We start from the raw sequence: 19,119 nt of genomic DNA on the forward strand, positions 1-19,119 counted from the left end.
AGCTGCTAAGATAGGCTCCCAGCTTATCTCGGGACCAAAGGATCAGGGAGGAGTTCAATATTGTGTTTGTAGCAATACTGATATCAGGCAAGCATGAGGAAGATGTTGACGCACTGTCACTGCCAAAGTTGCCGTTAAAACTGCTCTGATCGGGTGCCACAGCATGCGTTCCAGGCGAGGCACAAGCTAGAGTAAAAAATCAATAACACCTAACAGAAGGCATAGGGGATAAATATCACACCTGCATGGGTACCGTTATCCGCACGTTCATTTGACACCGCTGATGGAATGCTTTGCGGTGCCGGAACTATAATCAGGTCAATTAAGCATTCATCGCAGCAACGGGTAGATCACGCAACGTACCCCATATATGTCCCGCCGGCAGTCGATGCGAGTTATCTTCGGACGGGAGTAAATAACCAGCTCCGATGGAGGGACGACACGCATCCAGCCAGTCGCGGCCCAGGACAATGTCGGCGCGAACATGGGTGTGGACCAGTACAGGGAACGTCGAGTGGAACCAGCCGTTGCACGCGGGTACAACAACAGTACCGTGCATCACAACGAGAGGAGCCATAGAGCTGCCAGAAGTCGACCACGTACACGGGAGGTTGTGTTCCTGTATAAAGCCGGCGCGGACACATGAACTATCGATGCTTGAGTCCACCAAGATGGCAGCCGGGACACCAAAGTACGAGCCGACCAGAGACAGAGAGAACACTGCAGGAGCGCTCATCGCAAGACGCCGTAGACGATCAATACTAGTGAAAGCTACGACGTTGACTACCAGCGATATACGAAGGAGGGCTTAGCCTGAGAAAACTGACATAAGAGCTTTACTGCCGGTCAGATCTTTGACCGATCTTGCAAAAATGGCGGAGAAAGTGCGAACACACTTGGTCGCAAGACCCGCTCCCCAAGGTAGCGGGAATTTCCGCGGTCACATAGGTTAGCAAGAAGAGGAGTGTTACATAGGTCACGCAGGGTAAGGTTCAGCAGTGGCCAGTCACTCAGGCGCGGAAGAACGATGGACCGATGTAACGGGTGGCTTCAGCCACAGGAACTTGTTTTCGTCTATACCTCCCGAAGGCAATCCTAAGCTCGCTCCTTTTCTCCTGAGAATGTCTTCGAACATGAAGAGGACATCGCGACATACCGACGTAAGGCCTACGAAGAAACAAAAGACCGCAGCACACGCTCTCCGGACGGATACAAAAAAGAACAAGAAACGCGCTGGTACCCAAAGTCCGGCAAAGTCAGAGCTACCGCCAACCAAAACCTCAGTTAAAGGGAAGGAGAAGGCAATCAACACGTCGAAGGGCTTTTTGAAAGACCGTCCTCTCTCGTCTGTATTCGTCCTGGTTGCGGGATCGTACGAAAAACTGCTCTACGGCTTGGAGGGATCAAGTCACTTCGATGAGTCCGAGGGTGCTCTGAAATATGAGCTCAAACCGATATTCGCATTCCCTGCGCACGTCTCATGTGTCAAGGCGGTTTCCATCTCGCCAGAAGGGGGAAAGTGGCTGGCTACGGGTAGTGCGGACGAAATCATAAAAGTATGGGACCTGAGGAGGCGGAAAGAGATTGGGGGTTTGATGCACCATGAAGGTGAGTATCTCGCAAACTTATACGCATCGACTGTAACCTGACTAGCGGAAGCTAGGCTCGATAACTCAGCTCACGTTCCCATCCCGCTCGCATCTCATGTCTGCATCCGAAGACGGGATGTTATCTCTGTTCCACACAAGAGATTGGGCCGTGTTACGGACACTGAAAGGGCATAAAGGCCGAGTGAACTCGTTTGCCGCGCACCCGTCGGGGAAGGTTGCGCTGAGTGTTGGTAAGGATAGAACGCTGCGAATGTGGGATCTCATGCGCGGCAAAGGCAGCGCCAGTGTGAAACTCGGCAAAGGTAAGCAAAATCGTCGTACTGTATACGTATTCAAGACCTAATGGAATGACAACGGTTTGAAGAGGGTGAAATCGTGAGATGGTCTTCGGATGGCACCATGTTTATTGTGCAGGTACAGAACACTATAGACGTCTACGCAACTGTATGTCCGTATCCCTCATCTGTCTGCTGGGTCCTCGGATCTGACACTGCCCGCGTAGGATATGTCGCTGCTTTGTAGTATCACGCATCCCTCGCGAGTGCAGGATGTTAAATTCTGCAAGATCCCCGTGCAAGGCGATGAAGAAAGGGAATTCCTGTTAGTCGGGGCTGAAGACAAGAAAGTCTCGCTGTACGACATCGCATCGGCTTCGGACAAGCAGATACCCGCGATCGTCGCCGAAATGGTTGGACACGCCAATCGGTATGCTCGTTATATTTTCTATCTTCATTCAAACCGTCATGTCCTTTCCAGGGTAAAGGCAGTGGATACCATTCGTATATCCCTTCCACCGTCGTCTGGAAGACGGACGACGACGATAGCCGGCACGGTGTCCTCAGATGGGAAGGTTCTCGTTTACGACCTCCAATCGTCCTTATCCCAAGCATCGTTGAACAGGGATAATGTCACAGTTATCCAGCCTGTTGCAGAATACGACACTAAGGGTACTCGGCTGACTTGTATGGCCCTGGGAGAAGGCGACATCAAAAGTGTGCCAGATATCGGGAAGAGAAGTCGGTGTGAGGAGGAAGGTAGCGAAGCGGAGGAGCAAGTCAGTGATGAGGAGGAAGAATGGGCGCCGCAGGAGGAGATGGAGGAAGAGGAAGAGGAAGGCTCTGCAAGTGAGGTAGAAGAGGACTAAAAAGTATGATACACTGCCGTGGTACGGTCCGCGATTAATGGCAAGAGTAATGTACACGAGGGAGGTGCTACATAAAATCAATTGCCCTCTTCCGTCCTCGTGGAGGACTCGTTTCACCGCCTGTCATGTCATTCGGTTCCGGAGCAGACGAAGCCGAAGCAATGGCCCCCAGTGTCTTGACCACCTCAGGAGGAGGAGCTTCCACCCACATGCTGTCATCGTCCTCCTTCCCTTCATCCTCGTCATGTTCTTTCCGCTTTTTCTTCCTAGCCCTATCCTTGTCCTTATCCCGCTTCTTACTATCTTCCTTGGGAGGTAACGCCACGTCGTATCCTCCGTCTTCCTCCACTTCAAAGGAAACAAGTGTCTTGGTTTTCTTCTTTTTCTCCTTCTTGTCCTTCTCTTTCGTCTTCGTCTTCTTCGTATCACGTTCAGACCGGGGAACGAAGGTAGGCTTAAACGTAGCCAGGTCAATTTCCTCTTTGACGCCAGTTGCAGAGGGAGCATACGCCGTCGTGTTAGGCGCTCCAGCCAGATGAGAGGGTACTACTGCTTTCTCCGTCTTCACTAGAGCCACAGTACCGTCTGTGGTCAATGGGCCTTGTCTGTCGACGTCCATCTTCTCATTCGTGTCGTCCTTCCCCTCCTCTCCGTCACTCTCTTCGTCATCACTGGCAAAGATTGCCTTGAACACATCCATTGGAGGCCGCTCATATGTCAATACATCCGCTCCTTGGGTCTCGTCCTCTCCCAGCCCAACATTATCGAGACTCTTGATTCCACCCGTGCTTTGACTTTGGGCATCGTTGAAGGACATGTATCCAGCAGCAGCAGCTGGTGGTACAAATGCGCCGTCTTGATCCGTTGCCGAGGTACTACCAGCCGTAAATCCGGAAGCATCCGCTAAGGCAGCCTCGGGCGTCCATTTGTTGGCACCCGTCCCTGCCGCAGGCGAGGACGGCCCAGCTTCGGGCTCGAGGGGCTCAGGATTGGGCTCCTTGACGCCGAAGCGCTTGCAGAGCAGCCTGGCTGGATGCCATGGGGTGACTTCGCGCGTCATAGACCCGTACATACCTAGACGCGCCGCATGGGCTTTAGGACTCTCTTCTTTCTCCTCTTCCGCTTTCTTCTCTTCTGCCTTTTCTTCTTCTGTCTTCTCGGGCTCAAACGCGGGAGTGTATAGCCCCTCGCTGATCTGCGGCCCTGTCTCTACGACTGAGGCTGACGTGAACCGCCCCGCCATGGCGGCGGATAACGGCTTGAAGACTACCGCAGCCTTCGCGTAGTCCTGTAGTTCCTTTTGGAAATCTTCTGCTCTCTGTCCTGGGAGAGGCGTGAGCTGGGGAAGGGGAGCGTCTGGGTCGGCTTGGGCCTTCAAGAATGTGGCGTATCGAGATTGTTTGACAGGATCGGAAGTGAAAGGCTGGAAACCTTGTAGAGCTGCTTTAGCTACACGGGGATCTACGCGAGGTACGCTCGAAGACGGCGGTGGAGGCTCTACGATAGGTTCAGCCTTCGGAACTCTATCCGGTTTCGAGAGGTTCGTGGATATGTTCTTGAGCCTTTCTCGGTCTTTCTGAGACAGGTATTCGAAGACTGAACGAGGTGCAGCTCGTATAGGCGTCTCTCCGAGGACAGCTCCTCGCTATAACAGTAATGTGAGCCGCATTCGTCATGAGTAGACTGTACCTGATGCACGAACCTGTTCAGGGGTGACGCCCGTCTTCCACTGTTGGTGAGTCGTTGGCTTCGGCAACGCTTGAGCCTCCTGCTGAGCCTTCTCCATGTTCTCTTTATCTTTCTGCCACACACGTCGGGGATCAGGTTTCCACCCCTTCGGCACGTCTGGTATAGGATACCTGAGAACAAATCGTCAATGAAGAATAACCACAAGATGATGCCCAACAATCACCATCGGTCTTCCACTAATGGCTCGTCGACGACCACGAACCCGGGAATGACTAGTGAGCCGTCACGGAATGTTTGGCTTGTCTGGGTAGTCTGCTAGAACATGATTGAGTGTCCTTCAGTCGTGTCAGGAAACAGCGTACCGAGCGCGCTTTACCAGCTGTGGCTTGTCGCGAGCTCCTCGAGGCTGAAGGTCTGCCCTCATCTTCATCGACGATATCAAATGCCATGTGAGACCGGCCGCTCCTCATATCCGTATCGTAGACGTCGATATCATCGTCTTCAGCCTCGTTAAGTGCGCCCAAACCGAAGCCGGCTAGTGCAGTGATTTGAGTCACCCGTCCGCTGATACTACCGCGAAGAAATACCTGATAGCCTTGGTCCCTGTCGCCCCTCATCCTGACCGCTGACAATCTCGCCGAGTTTAAGTCCAGCTGTATAGCCTAGTCCATGCGTATCCTCCTTCCTGGGCGGGAGGAGCAGGGGCGTATCTCTGGCCGGATACATGTGCTTCTTCGCCTCCTCATCCTCCTCGTCTTCTTTCAACTCCGAAGCGTCCGCACCTGCTAACTGAATTTCCTGCATCTTCCTCTGACGCCAGGTTACCCGGGGGCCGACGCCTTGCCCCGGGCGCCAGCCCATCTTCCTGAGTATCTTGGCGCCGACGGAGTCCTTCGGCGGGGGCAGCAACGCCTCCTCCAGCTTGGAAGCTATTGAGCTGCAGCAGGTGGAGTCACCCAGTGACAAAGGAACATCGATAGGATATTAGGGCTATGCGTACTCTTTCTCCACCTCGCCAGCGCCCGCGCGCCGGCGTAGCTCCGCTTGAGTCCCTCCGACCAAATCCATTTCGTCGTTCTCGTCAACGAGCTTGCGGCTCTCGCGCAGCTCGGCGAGGTCCTCTTCGTCCATGTAGTCTTCTGGGCGGGCCTGCTTTTGCTTCGCACGCTCGGAACGGGAAGAGACGAAGGTGGAGGGCGCCCATCCTTGTCATGCAGTTAGCGGGTAGTCGAGTACAGTAAAAGCATCTCAACGCACCTTCTTTCGAACCGACAGAGTTGAAGTAACCAGCGGAAAAGCCTCCCGTGAAGGCGCCATGGAGCCGCCTCCGCCCTTTCTCGTCCCTCACCTGCCAAAGAATCGTATCGCAGATGGTTTATACGAAAAGAATTAACACACCTCCTGCTTCCATAGCGGCACGAACTCTCCAGCATCTCGTTTCTCGAGCGGTGGGAGCGGTGTCCCGATCTAAGGCTGTCATCAGGGTGCCTGTATTAGTTGCGAATCCCAAATCAACGTACCAGGCAGAAGTTCTCCGTCGCCTTCGAGCTCGACGCATTCACGCCCAGATCGTTCAGCTTCCGTTTCAGCTTGCTGGTGTGCATGATGGTAGCAGTCTATGAAGCGGCAAGCCGGAGACCGCGCTGTGGCTTCGAAATCGCCTTTCATGCTTACTGCCACTGCCACCGCTATGACTTACACCCTTCAGCGTTGTCGTCGTTGTTCACATTATTAAACGCTTAACACACACTGGGGAAACATCTTCTGCTATCATAAAATTGACATCCAGAAGGCTCCTTTTGCCCGTGCTAGAGGCCTATACATCAACCGGCCACCCTCACGGTTTACGGTAAACATTCAGCTAGAGGCACGCGTTTTCGTTGAGACTATTCCAGACCATAGCGATCGCTTGAAAGTCAAGGAGGCCACGTACGCTGTCTTGAGAATCCAATATGCAACTTGATTACGAGGACGGACATGAAACTGAGCTGTCCTTTCCAACCTTGCCCATCGATATTCTTCTGCACATATTGTCCTACCTCTCCGTGAAAGATGTTATATCTCTAAGGAAGGTTAGTATTGATTCGGTCGGACATAGTCAAGTTCCAATCCCCTCTCAATCCTAATTACTCTTTCACCTTAGACTTCCAAACATCTTCAGTCCCTTACCCGCCTGCACGCAGTATGGCTGAACGTCCTACTGGCGGAAGTGCTCCCCATGAACATTCCAATGCCGGGCCTCTACTCACGCGACATATCCTCGCTCTCCGCCTCTGACCTCGAGGCTATGATAAGCCGTGCCCTGCGTTTGCGGAAGAACTGGTTATCCCAACACCCAGAGACAAGGAAGCGGCTAGAAATTGTTCCTTTACCGGAGGAGGAAAAACGGGATACATTACGCAGCGCGGTGGTCAGATTCTTACCAGGGCGGTGCAACCGTTATCTCCTCACAGTCACCGGACACACAAACTTCTCCAGAAGACGATATACGGTCCAGTGCTGGGATCTTGAGGCAGACAGCGGCCCAAAATGTGTCGCGGTTCGCAGGTTCACAGAGATCGTCAGCGTGGCCGTGAATTGCGATCCGACGGCGCCGGGAGTCCTCTCTGTTACATGTAAGGTCGAAGGTGACGCCGCAGCGCAGTGAGTGCATCTCTGGCGTCAGCGAGACTAGCTGTTGAGTCCCAAGAGCAGTCCGTCAACGTTTATCCATGCCCTGGATTTGGGGCCTACGAACGACAACCCTGAGTATGCGTTCAAGTACATCAATCATTTCCCTGGATGTAGGCGGCTGCACATATTCCGCGGGTCTCTTCTCGTTGGTACCAATGAGTCCGAGGCGGTGCGAGTATGGGACGTGAACACCGGAAAAGTGATATTCGAGTTACAGGACCCGACCACTCACCAGGTACACAGTCCCGGTCTCCACTTGCGAGAGAGCTAATGTATCTTCTAACAGCCAGGCGTGTGTGTCAGTGCCGTGTTCCTGGAAGACACCCGTTTCCTAGTTCTTTTCCGGACCGTTTCTCTTGAGATTTATCTGCTCCCGCCATGTCCTACCTCAGCTCCTCCCGCTCCTCCCTCCCCTACCAGCCCAAACACGGATTTTCAGGTTTTACACCCCGTAGCAATGTACCGCTGGCAATGGCGGATCGACTCGGTATCCGTGTCATTCCAGATGGACGCAAGGAAGCGTTACGGTAAGCAACTGAACACGCCTTCAACGTGTTCATCGTCCCAGAAATCCAAGACCAATGAAAACGGACACCCGTACGAACCAACGCCGATGCACCTCTTCATGCGGTTCGACAGCTGGTTCCCGTGGCCCGTGAACCTCCTTCATCACTTCGTCCTGTACCCAAATCCATCCTACGCACCTTCTCTACCCCCGTCTGCAAGCCCCGTTTTCTCCGATCACCCACCTTCCCACCTCAATATGAACCAACCCAACCTTCCCACCTCCCACGCCCTCTCGACGTCCTCATTCAACCCCCTCACAGATCTTCCGTACCTTGCGACCCCAGACCAGACGCCCACGCTCGTCTCCTCCATATCGAGCAATGTGCGCCTCTTTGCACCCAGCGACATGGTACTCGGCGAATGGGGCACCGCGCTCTGGCTGGACACACAGACAGAGGCGTGGGGCGTGAGCAGTGAGCTCGGGCAGCGCATCGCGGGGCGGGTGGTAGTGACGTCCGGGTTTGACGAACGCAAAGCATATCCTGCTCAGGGCAGCGAGGGTGAGAGTGTGAATACGACGACCGCCGCCGCCGAGCCGGCATTAGGGGCCGCGTTCGCAGCGGCCACACGCCAGGTGCCCCCGGCTCAGACGGCGTCTATGACCTTCGGGATACGCGATACTAGTGTGGGTAGAAAGATGGGAGAAGGGGGAGTGCCCTCGGCCGGGGGCAGAGGAGGCGCGGATGAGTGGACGAATCTTGCGCTGGACGAGGAGGGTGGCCGGGTCATTGTGGGACGAAGCGGTGGGCGTGTGGAGGTCTGGGAGTACGTTTGATTTGAGCGGACGAATTGGCAACTTTGGGGGATATACAAGACATGATATCTTACGACCCGAGAAATAGACTCTCCTCGGTTGAGTATACCATAGCTTTGTATTTTATGTACATTTACGGTTGAAAATTGGTAGTGTTTGCGACGAGATATTTGAATACCGATCTCGAATGCTCATAGATCGCAGGTGAACGCCGATTGTATTGGTATGCAACCCAGAATAAATAAATAAAATATCGGTTCGTTATACATCATGAAGTTGGTCCGACACCCCCATGAATCCGCATCACAGCACAGCCGTACGCGTCCACCACGAAGCTTACACCGCCTTGTTCCCGAAAGAATGGGCCTGGTCGGCGTATGGGTAGGAGTACGGTTCGTTCGCCAAGCCGTCCTGGCTGCCCCTGCCGCCTACCTGAGAATACGGGCCGCTGTTCAAACTGTACGCCTGCGACTTCGACCAGGCCGCTTCTTCCTCCTTGTCCTCCAGCTTCTCGCCGTACTGGTAGATAATCCACAGGGCGTCTGCACGAGCGACATCAAAACGAGCGAACCGCGCTCGCGGAAGATTTCCACGTACAAGACTCCACGACGAGGGGCAGGACGAACAAAATTATGGAGAGGGCCTTGATCCATTTCAGTGCTTCGTGGCACGTTTGCTCAGACTGGTTCTTGTCCTGGGTGCACTCCGACAGCAGCTTCGAGTCGGGCTCGCGGAGGAACAGGATCACTTGCAGGATCGCGACGATGGTCTTGGCCGCGAGGAGAATGCTGATCACGTAGGCGTACGGGGCGATCCAGGAAACGCTCTTGCGGATCGTGCCGATGAACCTGAGCAGGTTGTTGCTGTCAGTCTTTCCGCATGGACAACGAGGAGCAAGGAGTGATCGAACGTACGCTGCCAACGCTACCACGCCGGTCAAGGTGAAGAGGACGCCTTGGGCGATGGCGTCGCGGTACGCCTCGTTGGTATCCAGCACATGATCTGAAACAACCAGTCCGCGAAGATAAATGCCGAATGCAGACCCAGGGACAAAATGAGAGAAGGTCTACGCACGGGACTTGTTATGGGCTACAACAACCCAGACGGCGACGGCCAGGAGCGCGTTCAGCGCAAACTGGACGAACGAGATCAAGAACGCGCCGAAGCGGATCGGGAGGCAGCAGCAAAAGTGGTGGGCCATGTCTGCTTTGAGGAGCGGGGGGTGTACTAACGCTCCCTCAGCTAACGGTATTTTATACGAACCCCAGGATGTGATGCACTACCCAACGTACATCACATGTGCGTGGGGCGGTATGCCGCCCACGACGGGTTGTGAAAGCCAGCGCCGACGAGACCGTGTCCCTTCCTATATCTGCTGAGGATGTGCCGGAAATATAATCTGAGCGGCTGTCTGAGGGACGGGCCTCGGAGGTATCGGTAGGGCTGTGCTGGGGCGCTGCAGTACCGGGCGATTCGCAGCGCCACACAGACCTACAATTCAAATAGTTAGGAAGCTCGCCATGAGATGTTTATCGTGTCCGCATCGCGGCCTGAGCACAGAGAGAAGAGGAACCAGATGGAGGCAAACTGCACAGCAGCCGCGGAATATTATAGAGGCTAGCTCTGTACATGATGGTGAACATGGGCGGTAAGGCTGCTTCGAGGAACCTTGGCATAACAAACGACGTGCAGGGATAGCGAGCATAGCAAGATAGAGAGAGAGCAGGATGGGGGGAAGTGGTAATGGAAGAGCTACTGGACCTTCGGATAAATATCGGGGAAATGCTGAAAGGATATGCCAGAATAGATAGTCGTAGATGGGCAGATTCGGCGCATGAAGAGAGCGAGACATGAGCGGAGGGATAGCAGAGCACAGTGAAATGATACAGGACAGCTTGACTTTTGACTTCGTAGATCGTCGTTCCGGCGGGTTTTGACTTTTCATACCTCCGTCGTTTTTGACTTGCATTAAGGCCGGAGGCAATGGAAACGGCTGATAAGTCCCTTGTGGCGACTTCCAAGACCTCAACTTGCGGCTGGGACCAGGACAATCAGTCTCCATTCTCCGCCTCCATGTCCCATTGCGCCCTCTCCTGCTCAATCGGACTCTGCGACATGGACATCGCGCTGAACAACTTGTCTGTAAAGTTCGAGTCCAGTGTCACAGGCGAGTCTACAGGTAGAGCATTAGGTGAACAGGACGGAGCGAAAGGTTGACGATTCAAGGATGCTGGGGCTTGCTGAGAGGGAATGGGTGGCAAAGGGGAGTTCGGCGGAGGGAGAGCAGGGGCGAGCTGGAGACGAAGCTTTCGTCGAGTCCTGTGCGAACCAGCATTAGTCGATACGTCAACGAACTGAGATGGGGCGATGTTGCTCACCTGAGAACAGGCATCGCTCCTCTCGCAGGGACGAACAGCGTACTCGCTCTAGCTCGTCCGCTAGGACTCCCTTCCTCCTTGATTCTGCCCATAGCACCCTCGGCTACCGTAGCGCTCCTGCTCCTTCCGGGGGACATACTAACCAGCAGCTGCCTCTGTCGCTGCATCGCGATGTCCACGCTCCTCTGGGGACTCTTCAGCTGGCCCAGGCTCGCGTTTATTGAAGAGACATTGAGCGAAAGGGATGACCGCCTCTTGCGAACGTGTCTGCGTGGCGTGCTAGGTGCAGGATTTGGCGATGGGGGAGGAGGTTGGCAGCCCGAAGTCGAAGGAGCCGGGAATGAAAAGGACGGCGTCGGTGGAAGCGGCGAAGGGGACGGAGATGGAGATGAGGAACGGGAGCGGGCTGGCGAGTAGGCCATTGCGCAGGGGCTAGAGGGGAGTGCATCCAAGTCAGGCGTCGGTGGGCGCAACGTGAAAGCCGTGTCAAGGCGGAGAGTATTCATTGTGTATCGTGCAATCAGAGAATTAGGGGGAATTTTTTAACGATATTACAGCCGCTACCGTCGGCGAGCTCAGTTCAGAGAGATGAGGAGAAAGACGCTACGCTGCCGCGGAGAATTCCAATAACTTGAACTTGTGGGTCCATTGCCGCCACCAAAGCCAAACAACGCGTAAATACCAGATCTGAATCGGCGACACGGACTAAGTACGGCGGAAGACTCTGCGCAGTAATCGCCCGTGGCCATGCAAGTTCCATAGGCATACGAGTATGTTTTTCTGCAGCGTTGACGACTTATACCTGGAGAATTGAATATCATGTATCTGGGCGCCGTGCTCATACGCGCCCTCAGCGCCGCGGGTAAAAGTGCTTGGACAACACCATTATCGTGCAGAAAGCAGTCTCCTGCGTGCAACACTCATCGATGCCAACACGGCCGGTTAATAAGCTATGTTCGAGCGGTACAGACGTATGACAGGCTCAGACAATCCCGCACTTTATACACTCGAACACTACTGATGGTCACAATCGGAACAGAAGTATGAAATTACAGAACACGACCGCTCGGCAAACGCTTCAAATCACAAGTACATATCATTGCAGCGAGGTAGCAAACCGGATCACCTTCTGTAGATGCTATTAGGGGATCCTAATGCGTCTCAGAAGAAGGTGCCCTTCACCATGGGCATAGGCATCTTCTCTTGACCGACTATGCCAGCAATACCATCGAGCCACTGGTGCGCGAGTTGAACTGTACCAGGTGCGAACCACCCGACCGACTCAAAATCGGCCATGACCGTCTCACACCAAAACCTACATCCGCTGCCGGTACCGTACAGGACGTATTGGTCCCGCTTCCTCTCGAGCAGGAGCGAGATCACCTCGTCCACTGTGACGGGCATCTGAAACGCGAATTTTTCGCCGAACTTGTCATCTGACCGGTCCGAAGATTCGTACGTGCGGTGCGTAATGAACATACGCGTGTTCATATGGTAATCGAGCTTTGGGGAGTTAAGCTCGACGGAGTGTCCGCCGCCAATTTGGCCAAACAGCCTCCAGTGTATCACGTTGTTCGATGGCGCGCCGAATAATAGCATCGAATTAACCACCTTAGCGCGGATGTGCTGGGGCACTTGTATGACAACTGTGTCCCCTGCAGGGTTACCCAACGTGCGTTAATACCCGCCTATTATATGTCTCTGAAGTACGTACGATTTTCAGGATTGCTCGCGGCCCTTGCCTGCCGCGCAGCAGCAGCTTCCATCAACCCTCCAAGGGCGCTCTGCATGGTGCTGGGGCGTTGTATGTCTTGGGGGGGAGGGGGGGGACTGGTTTGAGGGGATGTTGGGTTTCGTTCTCCATTCCCATTCACCCCCTCTTTTATTCTCGACTAGCCAGCAGTTGTGGCGTGTTTGGTGGTACCGCAGTAAGACGGCAAGTCTTCTATCATTCATCGATACCTCTCACATTCATAGTTTCTGAACAACAGGTGCCTTTATTTGTTCTAGTCTGCTGGTCTGCAAAAGATTGTTGCCTCGATATGGCTCCAGGTCTTGTCCTTCCTGATAGTGCGGCCTGAAGAAGAATATGGGCGATCATCTCGTGCCTTTCAGAAGTGTTGGACGACGGTCTTCCATCATTCCGGTCGGACGCCACGACTGCCCAGGCGGTTTCTCAAATTTCACAAACACTGCTTTGTTACTGGATTAAGGCCCACCATAGATGCATGCCTTCGCTATGTTGCTGACATCCATGGAATATTCACGCACCGCCTGCACCGTGAGACGAGATCCTCACATATCCGATTCGGAAATTCTCCAGCGTTGAGGCGAGTAGCTTGATAATCGAGGCTGTTGGTACCTGGGAATATCGTACGTCCAAGTATCCGACCACTGAATTGAATTTCTCATGTCCAGGACTTGCCAGAGAGGTTGATAGTTCCCTCTAAATGCTCTCTCTTATATCACCCGGATGCAGGGATAGTGTTCAGTTTGGACATGAATGTGCGGTGTGGCGTCCACACATCCCCGCTCAATTGTCCGAAATGGCCGCCCTGTAACACACGCCCCGTACTTCTGTGAGATGGCAGGAAGGTGGGACTTCCTCTTCCGCTGTAGCTGCGGAATAAGCTCCCAAGTACCATTCCAATCATGGTATCTTTTATAACCTAAGTCAACGACGGAAGCGAGAACACATACCACGCCTCCGACAAAGATTGACTCGTTTCTCGTGGCTGGAGTCCTGGACTATTTTTCACCGGCAAGCCGTGCGCAGAATGCGGGGGTTCGCAACGGATAAGGCCCTCAATATACTATCACTAAACACCAACATGCGACAGTACATGGCAAATTATCTGCGACAGAGTTGTCTTGTAACCTCGTTTAATCATAAAATGTGAGTGCATGATCCAGCGCGCGAAGGAAACGGTATTGTGACCTATACCACCCAGCCATGAACGGTACCAACCAGAACCACAGCCGCGGTTTGAGTCCGCTCCTTTCAGTGTACATCATCATAGAACCGTATTCAAGCCATTGTGGATATACGCCTGCCCATCCCCAGTCGATTAGCCACAACCTCCCGTCCTTCCCTAGTATAATGTTCCGGAGTGAGATATCGCCATGTGTAAGGACGAGTGGCTCGGAATCATCGAAATGGAGCGAACTGTGGGACAGAGAGGGCGTCTTGCCTCGATACTTTGACCACTCATAGTCCAAGCGTACGGCGCGATCAGCTCTGCGAGTGTACCAAGCAGACAGATCGGCATATGACGCGAAAGGGCCTGCGCCAATCTCAGGGAAGAAGTGTCCTTTACATCGCAGAGGTTTGCCCGAGCCATCTGTCGGCCCTGGGACGCGTGGCGTAGGTATTGGTATCAGTCGAAGTTGTCGTATATAGCCTCTGAGAGTCCACGCAACCCAAAGCTTCATGGTGATACCGAGTGTGTCCCAGGCTTCTTCGAGAGTGCGACCTTCAATATATTCCATGAAGATCCATAGTTCGCTCTCATGGAGGACGTATTTTCGTAGCCTGGGGACCGGTATAGTCGTTTGAGATGAGACCAGCATCATGAGATATGGTTCATATGTAGAAACGTAGTCGAGCGGTATTGTTCTTTTCAGGACAGTGTCCGAGTTGATGCGCCACGCGTTAGGGTGGAAGATAGGATCTGACCAGTCTCCCAGACGGTTCTTTTCATAATCCAGATTCTCTATAAGCGCAAGTGCTTCATCGTCTGGTATTTCATTTGGGGCCTGGAAAACCTACAAGATTCGTTCAATGAGTGCAGTAACTCATATAGAGCAACAGACTGACCGGCCAGTCCACTCTTGAAACAGAATCTTTACCGGATGCACAACTCCTGAACCATGATTAGATGAGAGAAATGGGGGGAAGGATGAAGAAAATACGATAGATGACTAACATCCATGAACCCATGCTGGGTCTAAGGCATGAACGTGAGCGAATTCGAATTGCTGCTCGAACGTCGCCTGCTTGGTGGTCCGGCATATGCCGGGCCAGCGGGGCTTCGAGTTCAAGAAGACTCCCGTCTTCTTGATTGATCCATGCGAACCTCTCACGAATTTGAGTCGAGCTGACCTTTGTCCCACCCATTGCGCTTCCGAGCTGCACATTCCCACAGGAGTCATAACAACGTGGACTAGTAATTATAAGTACTGCATCCACAGGCTCGAAGTCACGGTTGCAAGCTTGAAATACTTGTATCCTCGTGTGGCGCCGAGACTCATCGGAAACCTACTCTTCCAGACGTAGTATGTCGGCTGAATCGGACCTACAGTCATTTCGGAACGCTCTCGCGAATGCGAAGAGCGTGGTCGTCCTCGCAGGAGCAGGTCTGTCAGCCGGCTCAGGTGTGTAATCCCCGCAACTTGATGGAGGGGAGCGCCAACCCCCGCCACATCCCAGGTATACCCACCTACCGTGGCCAGAATGGACTGTGGAAAACCCAGGTACGTCCAAATTTGAGTCTGCTCCCTAAATATCGATCTCCTCGTGACTCGATATCGACATAGGATGAACAGAAAGTCGCCACACCGGAAGGATTTAAAGAAAATCCAAGCAAAGTATGGCAGTGGTATCATTGGAGACGAGATATGTGGGTCTATTTGTTGAAAAATGATCCAGTCGATGCGAGACTCTGGATATACAACTTAGGTGTCTACAAGCTCAACCCAATGCCGCTCATCGCGCCATCGCGGCTCTTGCAGTGCCTTCAGTCCGTGGTCGTCTGCTTCCCTCTCTAAAGTCAGAGAAACCTCCTCTCTTCGTTACACAAAATTTCGATGGTCTGTCTTTGCGGGCTCTTGAAGACCTATCCGACACGCTTAGTCCAGCCGAAATGAATATTGCTCGAGAGCGACTTATAGAGATGCACGGTTCGGCGTTCAAGACCATCTGTCTACAGTGCAAGCACGTCAACTTTACCTATGATAGACCTCTCAGTCCGGCCCTTGCAAATGTTACAAGGGAAAACGCGGGCGAACTTGATATTCCTGTTGACCAGCTGCCACGGTGCGGCGGGCCAAATTGGAAGGGATCAAACAGGTACGGTCGATGCGGGGGACTACTCCGACCCGCCGTGGTATGGTTTGGAGAAGTGCCAGACGGTCTGGGAGAGATAGCGAGAGAGCTTAACTGGACAGAACTCTTGATTGTAGTCGGCACTTCATCGCTGGTAACCTTGATATTCAAATGCAGAGGTCAAACTACGGCTGACATGGCTTGAAAAGGTGTATCCGGCCGCAGGCTTTGCGAAGACAGTCAAAGACAGGGGTGGCAAAGTCGCCATCTTCACTTTGGAACCCACTGAAAGCGATAGAAATGCGGATTTCCTATTCGTCGGACCTTGCGAAGAAACGCTTCCGAATGCTCTCGGCATTTCTTAATGCACATGCTTGCAGTAACTAACGTCATGATGAATGCTCCGTCGCTTGTATGTGAGTAATGTGTAAGTTGTGCCATGACGCGGGAAGTAGCTGCCCTCGAAGAATCTATGTATAGTGCTGAAAGTGTATCATTCTGTCGTAGCCGGCGAATCACGATATCCCAAGCGTATCAATCTTTGTCATTCGCGACTTCGTCCAAGCAGACGCATACAGCGGTCATCATCGCTATGTCCACTGGACCGATCCACTCTTGAGCACGGTACGCTTAGCATGAGAGAGAAACATTCACCTCCGGGAGCTACTGTCAAATAATACGTCTGCTGATCGAATAATATTTGGCCGACGTTCATGAATTTCCTGTTGATCCGAGCCACTGGGATGTCTCCGAGGTAGATCTCGGCGTGTTTGTCAATGAACGATCCCTTGACCAGCAGCTCGACTTCCTGGCCGTCGAAGTTGGTAAAATGGACGGTGAGTTTCTCTCCTATCATCTTGAAATGCTGCTTGACATGACAGATCTCGGGCTCCTCTCTTTCCCCAGGGAATATCTGGGTTCATTGCGTGAGTTCATGTCGCTCGAGACTCAGAGATGGACCGCTAATCTTACCCGGAATTGCTTGAAAAACGTAAAGATCTTGTCCTGGATATTAACAATAGGGTGTCCCTGCGCATCGCAGAGGAGTTTCCGGGACCTCAGCGAGAACACTTTGCCTTTCATGACGAAGAATACTCGTCCGTCTGGAGTCGTGATCTCATAGTCGTCACCTGTGATGGATAATTTCTTTTCGCGCAGCTTCAGCGTGAACTCGGACTGATGTCGTGTAAAGTGTTCGATCACTCCTAACGGCCGTCCGATGCTTTCAAAGCGGTCAGACCGACGTAAGGTGCAACAATGAAATAGCATTACCCTGACATCGGTCTCACCGGTTCATTGTCGTTTGAGCTGAAGAGACCCATTCCAGAAATACGGCTTTGATAAACCGGCCAGCGACAGTAATGGGGTATAGATGTAGGGGAGTCCTTGCTGGGAGATGGAGGTGCGAACAACTCTAAGTAGCATTTCGGCGAAACATAGCCACAATTGGAAACGTGAGGCTGTCCGACTCCTCAATTGAGTCTTAGCACTGCATATCGGGCCTTCCAAAGTCGCCAGTGCAATAACTCCGTTCGCCGAATATCATGGGATATACTCTGACAACCCTAGAGGTAGATACCCGCATCTTGTACGCCAGAGCACGGACATCCCTCGCAACTCACCTTGAAGCCCGAACGCCGTATACTTCACAACAATCCTGATGTCTTCTGCATGCATCACCCAACAACTGGGACTTCCATATGATATACGTTGAGACAAGTTGTCCATCGAGGAGTTACCTGACACCCATTTAAATATGCGAATAAAAATGACCCTAGACGAGAAGATCCTGTACGTGTCCGTTGCCAAACCAATGCCCCAAAACAAGGAGAAAATCACGAGAAAATCGAAAGAGCTTAGAACGGACAGTTCTTCCCGCTCATCGAGATATTCTGAAAATATGGACCTGGGATCCGCATTCAATACGAAAAAGATATTAAGTGGTCAATTCATGCATACCAATGTGGTTCGCCACGCTGACGTGGAATAGAGAGTTACCCTCGGAGCAATTCTGACAGTCGCCAGGAAGTGAGACAGAATAGAGTAGCATACTGTACAATGAACTCACCTCGTTCTCGGTCCCAGGACATGCGACCGTCTCCGTTGCACCGGTCGCGTTCGCTTTGGCGATGTGTACTTCGCCCTGCGGGTGCACATACCCCAGGAACTGGGGAGGCACCGTAGGCACGGGGTCGTTCTGATTTGTGATGTGCGTGAAGTCCGTGCCCAGCTGCAGGGGATCAGGATCAATTCCGCTCATCGTAGCCCACAATATCGTGCACGCACTGTCTTGTCGACGAGGTTAGCCCATTCTTGATTGCCTCCCCTGGGTAGACCAAAGACGACTGTCGAGAGCGATATGGATGGATCGAGGTTCATCTTGAGCATGACGGCGTCCATAGTAGCTATCGCTGCACCAAGACTGTGCCCTGTGATGGCTACCTTTTTGACTCCCGTGGAGTTCAAAGCACTCTGAACCCCGGCAAGAACACCGTCCGCGGTGCGCTCGAACGTCTTTTGGAACCCGTCATGCACCTTTATACCGTCTAGCGAAGTCACAGAGTGTTTTGTGAGACTTGCCACTTCGTTAGTGAGTACGATGGCACGTACCGCCGGCTTGAGGGAACAGAGTGGTGTTAAGGCCGACTTGCAGGAATTGCACATCATTAGAAATGGACAGACTGTACACGTATAAGTGATACTGGCACAGGATGATGGAATTAGCGTACATGTTCTGTGCATCCGTTCCTTGGTGAGCCAATAGAATGCTATCGGTGTCTTGGTCGTGAGCAATGAAATCTGGAGCGAAGCTATTGACCATTTCAGGAGCAAGTGATGATTACTGTACTCACACATTGGAATCAGGCCGTCGTCTGGAAGAGAATGATTCGTCTATTGACTATGAACTGTATGCAGAACAATCAAAACACGCACCTCCCCCGGCCTGGAGAACCTTGACATTGGGACCGACAGCAGCACACGGGGCGCCACACTGCCAGCTGGTCACCGCTTGGCTGGAGCAGTACGCTATCCGACTGAACTGAGCAGGTCTCACGAAGTCCGTTTCAATAGTGGCATCGGAGACGGCTGCAGTTTGGGCTGAATTGTCCCGACGGTAAGCAGAAGGCGTTAGAATTGGGGCTGGAGCTGCTAGCGAGAGTGGCAGCAAGCAAGCCAGGAGCGCCAAGGGCATCATCGCGTGTCTGCTCATCGTCATACTGTACTTGAATCTTCTGTTTACGAAAAGAGTGACTCGAAAC

General features: G+C 52.9%; 10 protein-coding genes across 10 annotated transcripts; 3 read left to right on the plus strand and 7 right to left on the minus strand.

The window, feature by feature from the left end:
* The first annotated feature begins 1,063 nt into the window (after window positions 1–1,063).
* GLOTRDRAFT_59230 (WD40 repeat-like protein) lies at window positions 1,064–3,945 on the plus strand. Its single transcript, XM_007866719.1, has 5 exons — window positions 1,064–1,608; window positions 1,664–1,912; window positions 1,975–2,054; window positions 2,113–2,315; window positions 2,367–3,945. Exons 1-5 carry the CDS (start codon window positions 1,122–1,124, stop codon window positions 2,752–2,754), a joined length of 1,407 nt encoding a protein of 468 aa, XP_007864910.1. The 5' UTR covers window positions 1,064–1,121; the 3' UTR covers window positions 2,755–3,945.
* Window positions 2,822–6,047, minus strand: GLOTRDRAFT_120771 (uncharacterized protein; the record flags this gene model as incomplete). Its single annotated transcript, XM_007866720.1, has 9 exons — window positions 2,822–4,399; window positions 4,457–4,613; window positions 4,667–4,758; window positions 4,806–4,978; window positions 5,031–5,380; window positions 5,444–5,648; window positions 5,701–5,791; window positions 5,842–5,910; window positions 5,964–6,047. The coding sequence occupies 9 exons, from the start codon at window positions 6,045–6,047 to the stop codon at window positions 2,822–2,824; spliced, it is 2,799 nt and encodes a 932-aa protein (XP_007864911.1).
* Window positions 6,048–6,395: 348 nt separating this feature from the next.
* GLOTRDRAFT_120772 (uncharacterized protein) lies at window positions 6,396–8,458 on the plus strand (the record flags this gene model as incomplete). The annotated part of the gene is made up of 4 exons (XM_007866721.1): window positions 6,396–6,515; window positions 6,587–7,086; window positions 7,138–7,351; window positions 7,403–8,458. 4 exons carry the CDS (start codon window positions 6,396–6,398, stop codon window positions 8,456–8,458), a joined length of 1,890 nt encoding a protein of 629 aa, XP_007864912.1.
* GLOTRDRAFT_110676 (uncharacterized protein) lies at window positions 8,227–9,794 on the minus strand. Its single transcript, XM_007866722.1, has 4 exons — window positions 9,512–9,794; window positions 9,352–9,439; window positions 9,035–9,285; window positions 8,227–8,979 (listed from the first exon to the last, which is right to left on the minus strand). The coding sequence occupies exons 1-4, from the start codon at window positions 9,636–9,638 to the stop codon at window positions 8,774–8,776; spliced, it is 672 nt and encodes a 223-aa protein (XP_007864913.1). The 5' UTR covers window positions 9,639–9,794; the 3' UTR covers window positions 8,227–8,773.
* Window positions 9,795–9,964: 170 nt separating this feature from the next.
* On the minus strand, window positions 9,965–11,310 carry GLOTRDRAFT_137965 (uncharacterized protein). The gene is made up of 2 exons (XM_007866723.1): window positions 10,816–11,310; window positions 9,965–10,756 (listed from the first exon to the last, which is right to left on the minus strand). The coding sequence occupies exons 1-2, from the start codon at window positions 11,235–11,237 to the stop codon at window positions 10,489–10,491; spliced, it is 690 nt and encodes a 229-aa protein (XP_007864914.1). The 5' UTR covers window positions 11,238–11,310; the 3' UTR covers window positions 9,965–10,488.
* Window positions 11,311–11,976: 666 nt separating this feature from the next.
* On the minus strand, window positions 11,977–12,605 carry GLOTRDRAFT_128097 (uncharacterized protein; the record flags this gene model as incomplete). Its single annotated transcript, XM_007866724.1, has 2 exons — window positions 11,977–12,470; window positions 12,530–12,605. 2 exons carry the CDS (start codon window positions 12,603–12,605, stop codon window positions 11,977–11,979), a joined length of 570 nt encoding a protein of 189 aa, XP_007864915.1.
* Window positions 12,606–13,698: 1,093 nt separating this feature from the next.
* On the minus strand, window positions 13,699–14,756 carry GLOTRDRAFT_74655 (kinase-like protein; the record flags this gene model as incomplete). The annotated part of the gene is made up of 2 exons (XM_007866725.1): window positions 14,633–14,756; window positions 13,699–14,571 (listed from the first exon to the last, which is right to left on the minus strand). The coding sequence occupies exon 2, from the start codon at window positions 14,386–14,388 to the stop codon at window positions 13,699–13,701; it is 690 nt and encodes a 229-aa protein (XP_007864916.1). The 5' UTR covers window positions 14,389–14,571; window positions 14,633–14,756.
* A 336-nt stretch (window positions 14,757–15,092) lies between these two features.
* Window positions 15,093–16,218, plus strand: GLOTRDRAFT_59238 (DHS-like NAD/FAD-binding domain-containing protein; the record flags this gene model as incomplete). The annotated part of the gene is made up of 5 exons (XM_007866726.1): window positions 15,093–15,189; window positions 15,245–15,288; window positions 15,352–15,434; window positions 15,494–16,013; window positions 16,069–16,218. Coding segments are annotated over 5 exons (894 nt in total), but the record flags the coding sequence as incomplete, so codon positions are not given.
* GLOTRDRAFT_59241 (uncharacterized protein) lies at window positions 15,698–17,242 on the minus strand. Its single transcript, XM_007866727.1, has 5 exons — window positions 17,132–17,242; window positions 16,832–17,081; window positions 16,514–16,772; window positions 16,069–16,458; window positions 15,698–16,013 (listed from the first exon to the last, which is right to left on the minus strand). Exons 1-4 carry the CDS (start codon window positions 17,179–17,181, stop codon window positions 16,394–16,396), a joined length of 624 nt encoding a protein of 207 aa, XP_007864918.1. The 5' UTR covers window positions 17,182–17,242; the 3' UTR covers window positions 15,698–16,013; window positions 16,069–16,393.
* Window positions 17,243–17,795: 553 nt separating this feature from the next.
* On the minus strand, window positions 17,796–19,052 carry GLOTRDRAFT_40233 (alpha/beta-hydrolase; the record flags this gene model as incomplete). Its single annotated transcript, XM_007866634.1, has 6 exons — window positions 17,796–18,089; window positions 18,146–18,405; window positions 18,470–18,540; window positions 18,589–18,658; window positions 18,712–18,732; window positions 18,794–19,052. The coding sequence occupies 6 exons, from the start codon at window positions 19,050–19,052 to the stop codon at window positions 17,796–17,798; spliced, it is 975 nt and encodes a 324-aa protein (XP_007864825.1).
* Window positions 19,053–19,119: the final 67 nt, after the last annotated feature.

The sequence above is a fragment of the Gloeophyllum trabeum genome (genome assembly GCF_000344685.1).
Source record: "Gloeophyllum trabeum ATCC 11539 unplaced genomic scaffold GLOTRscaffold_00005, whole genome shotgun sequence".
Lineage (NCBI taxonomy): Eukaryota > Fungi > Basidiomycota > Agaricomycetes > Gloeophyllales > Gloeophyllaceae > Gloeophyllum > Gloeophyllum trabeum.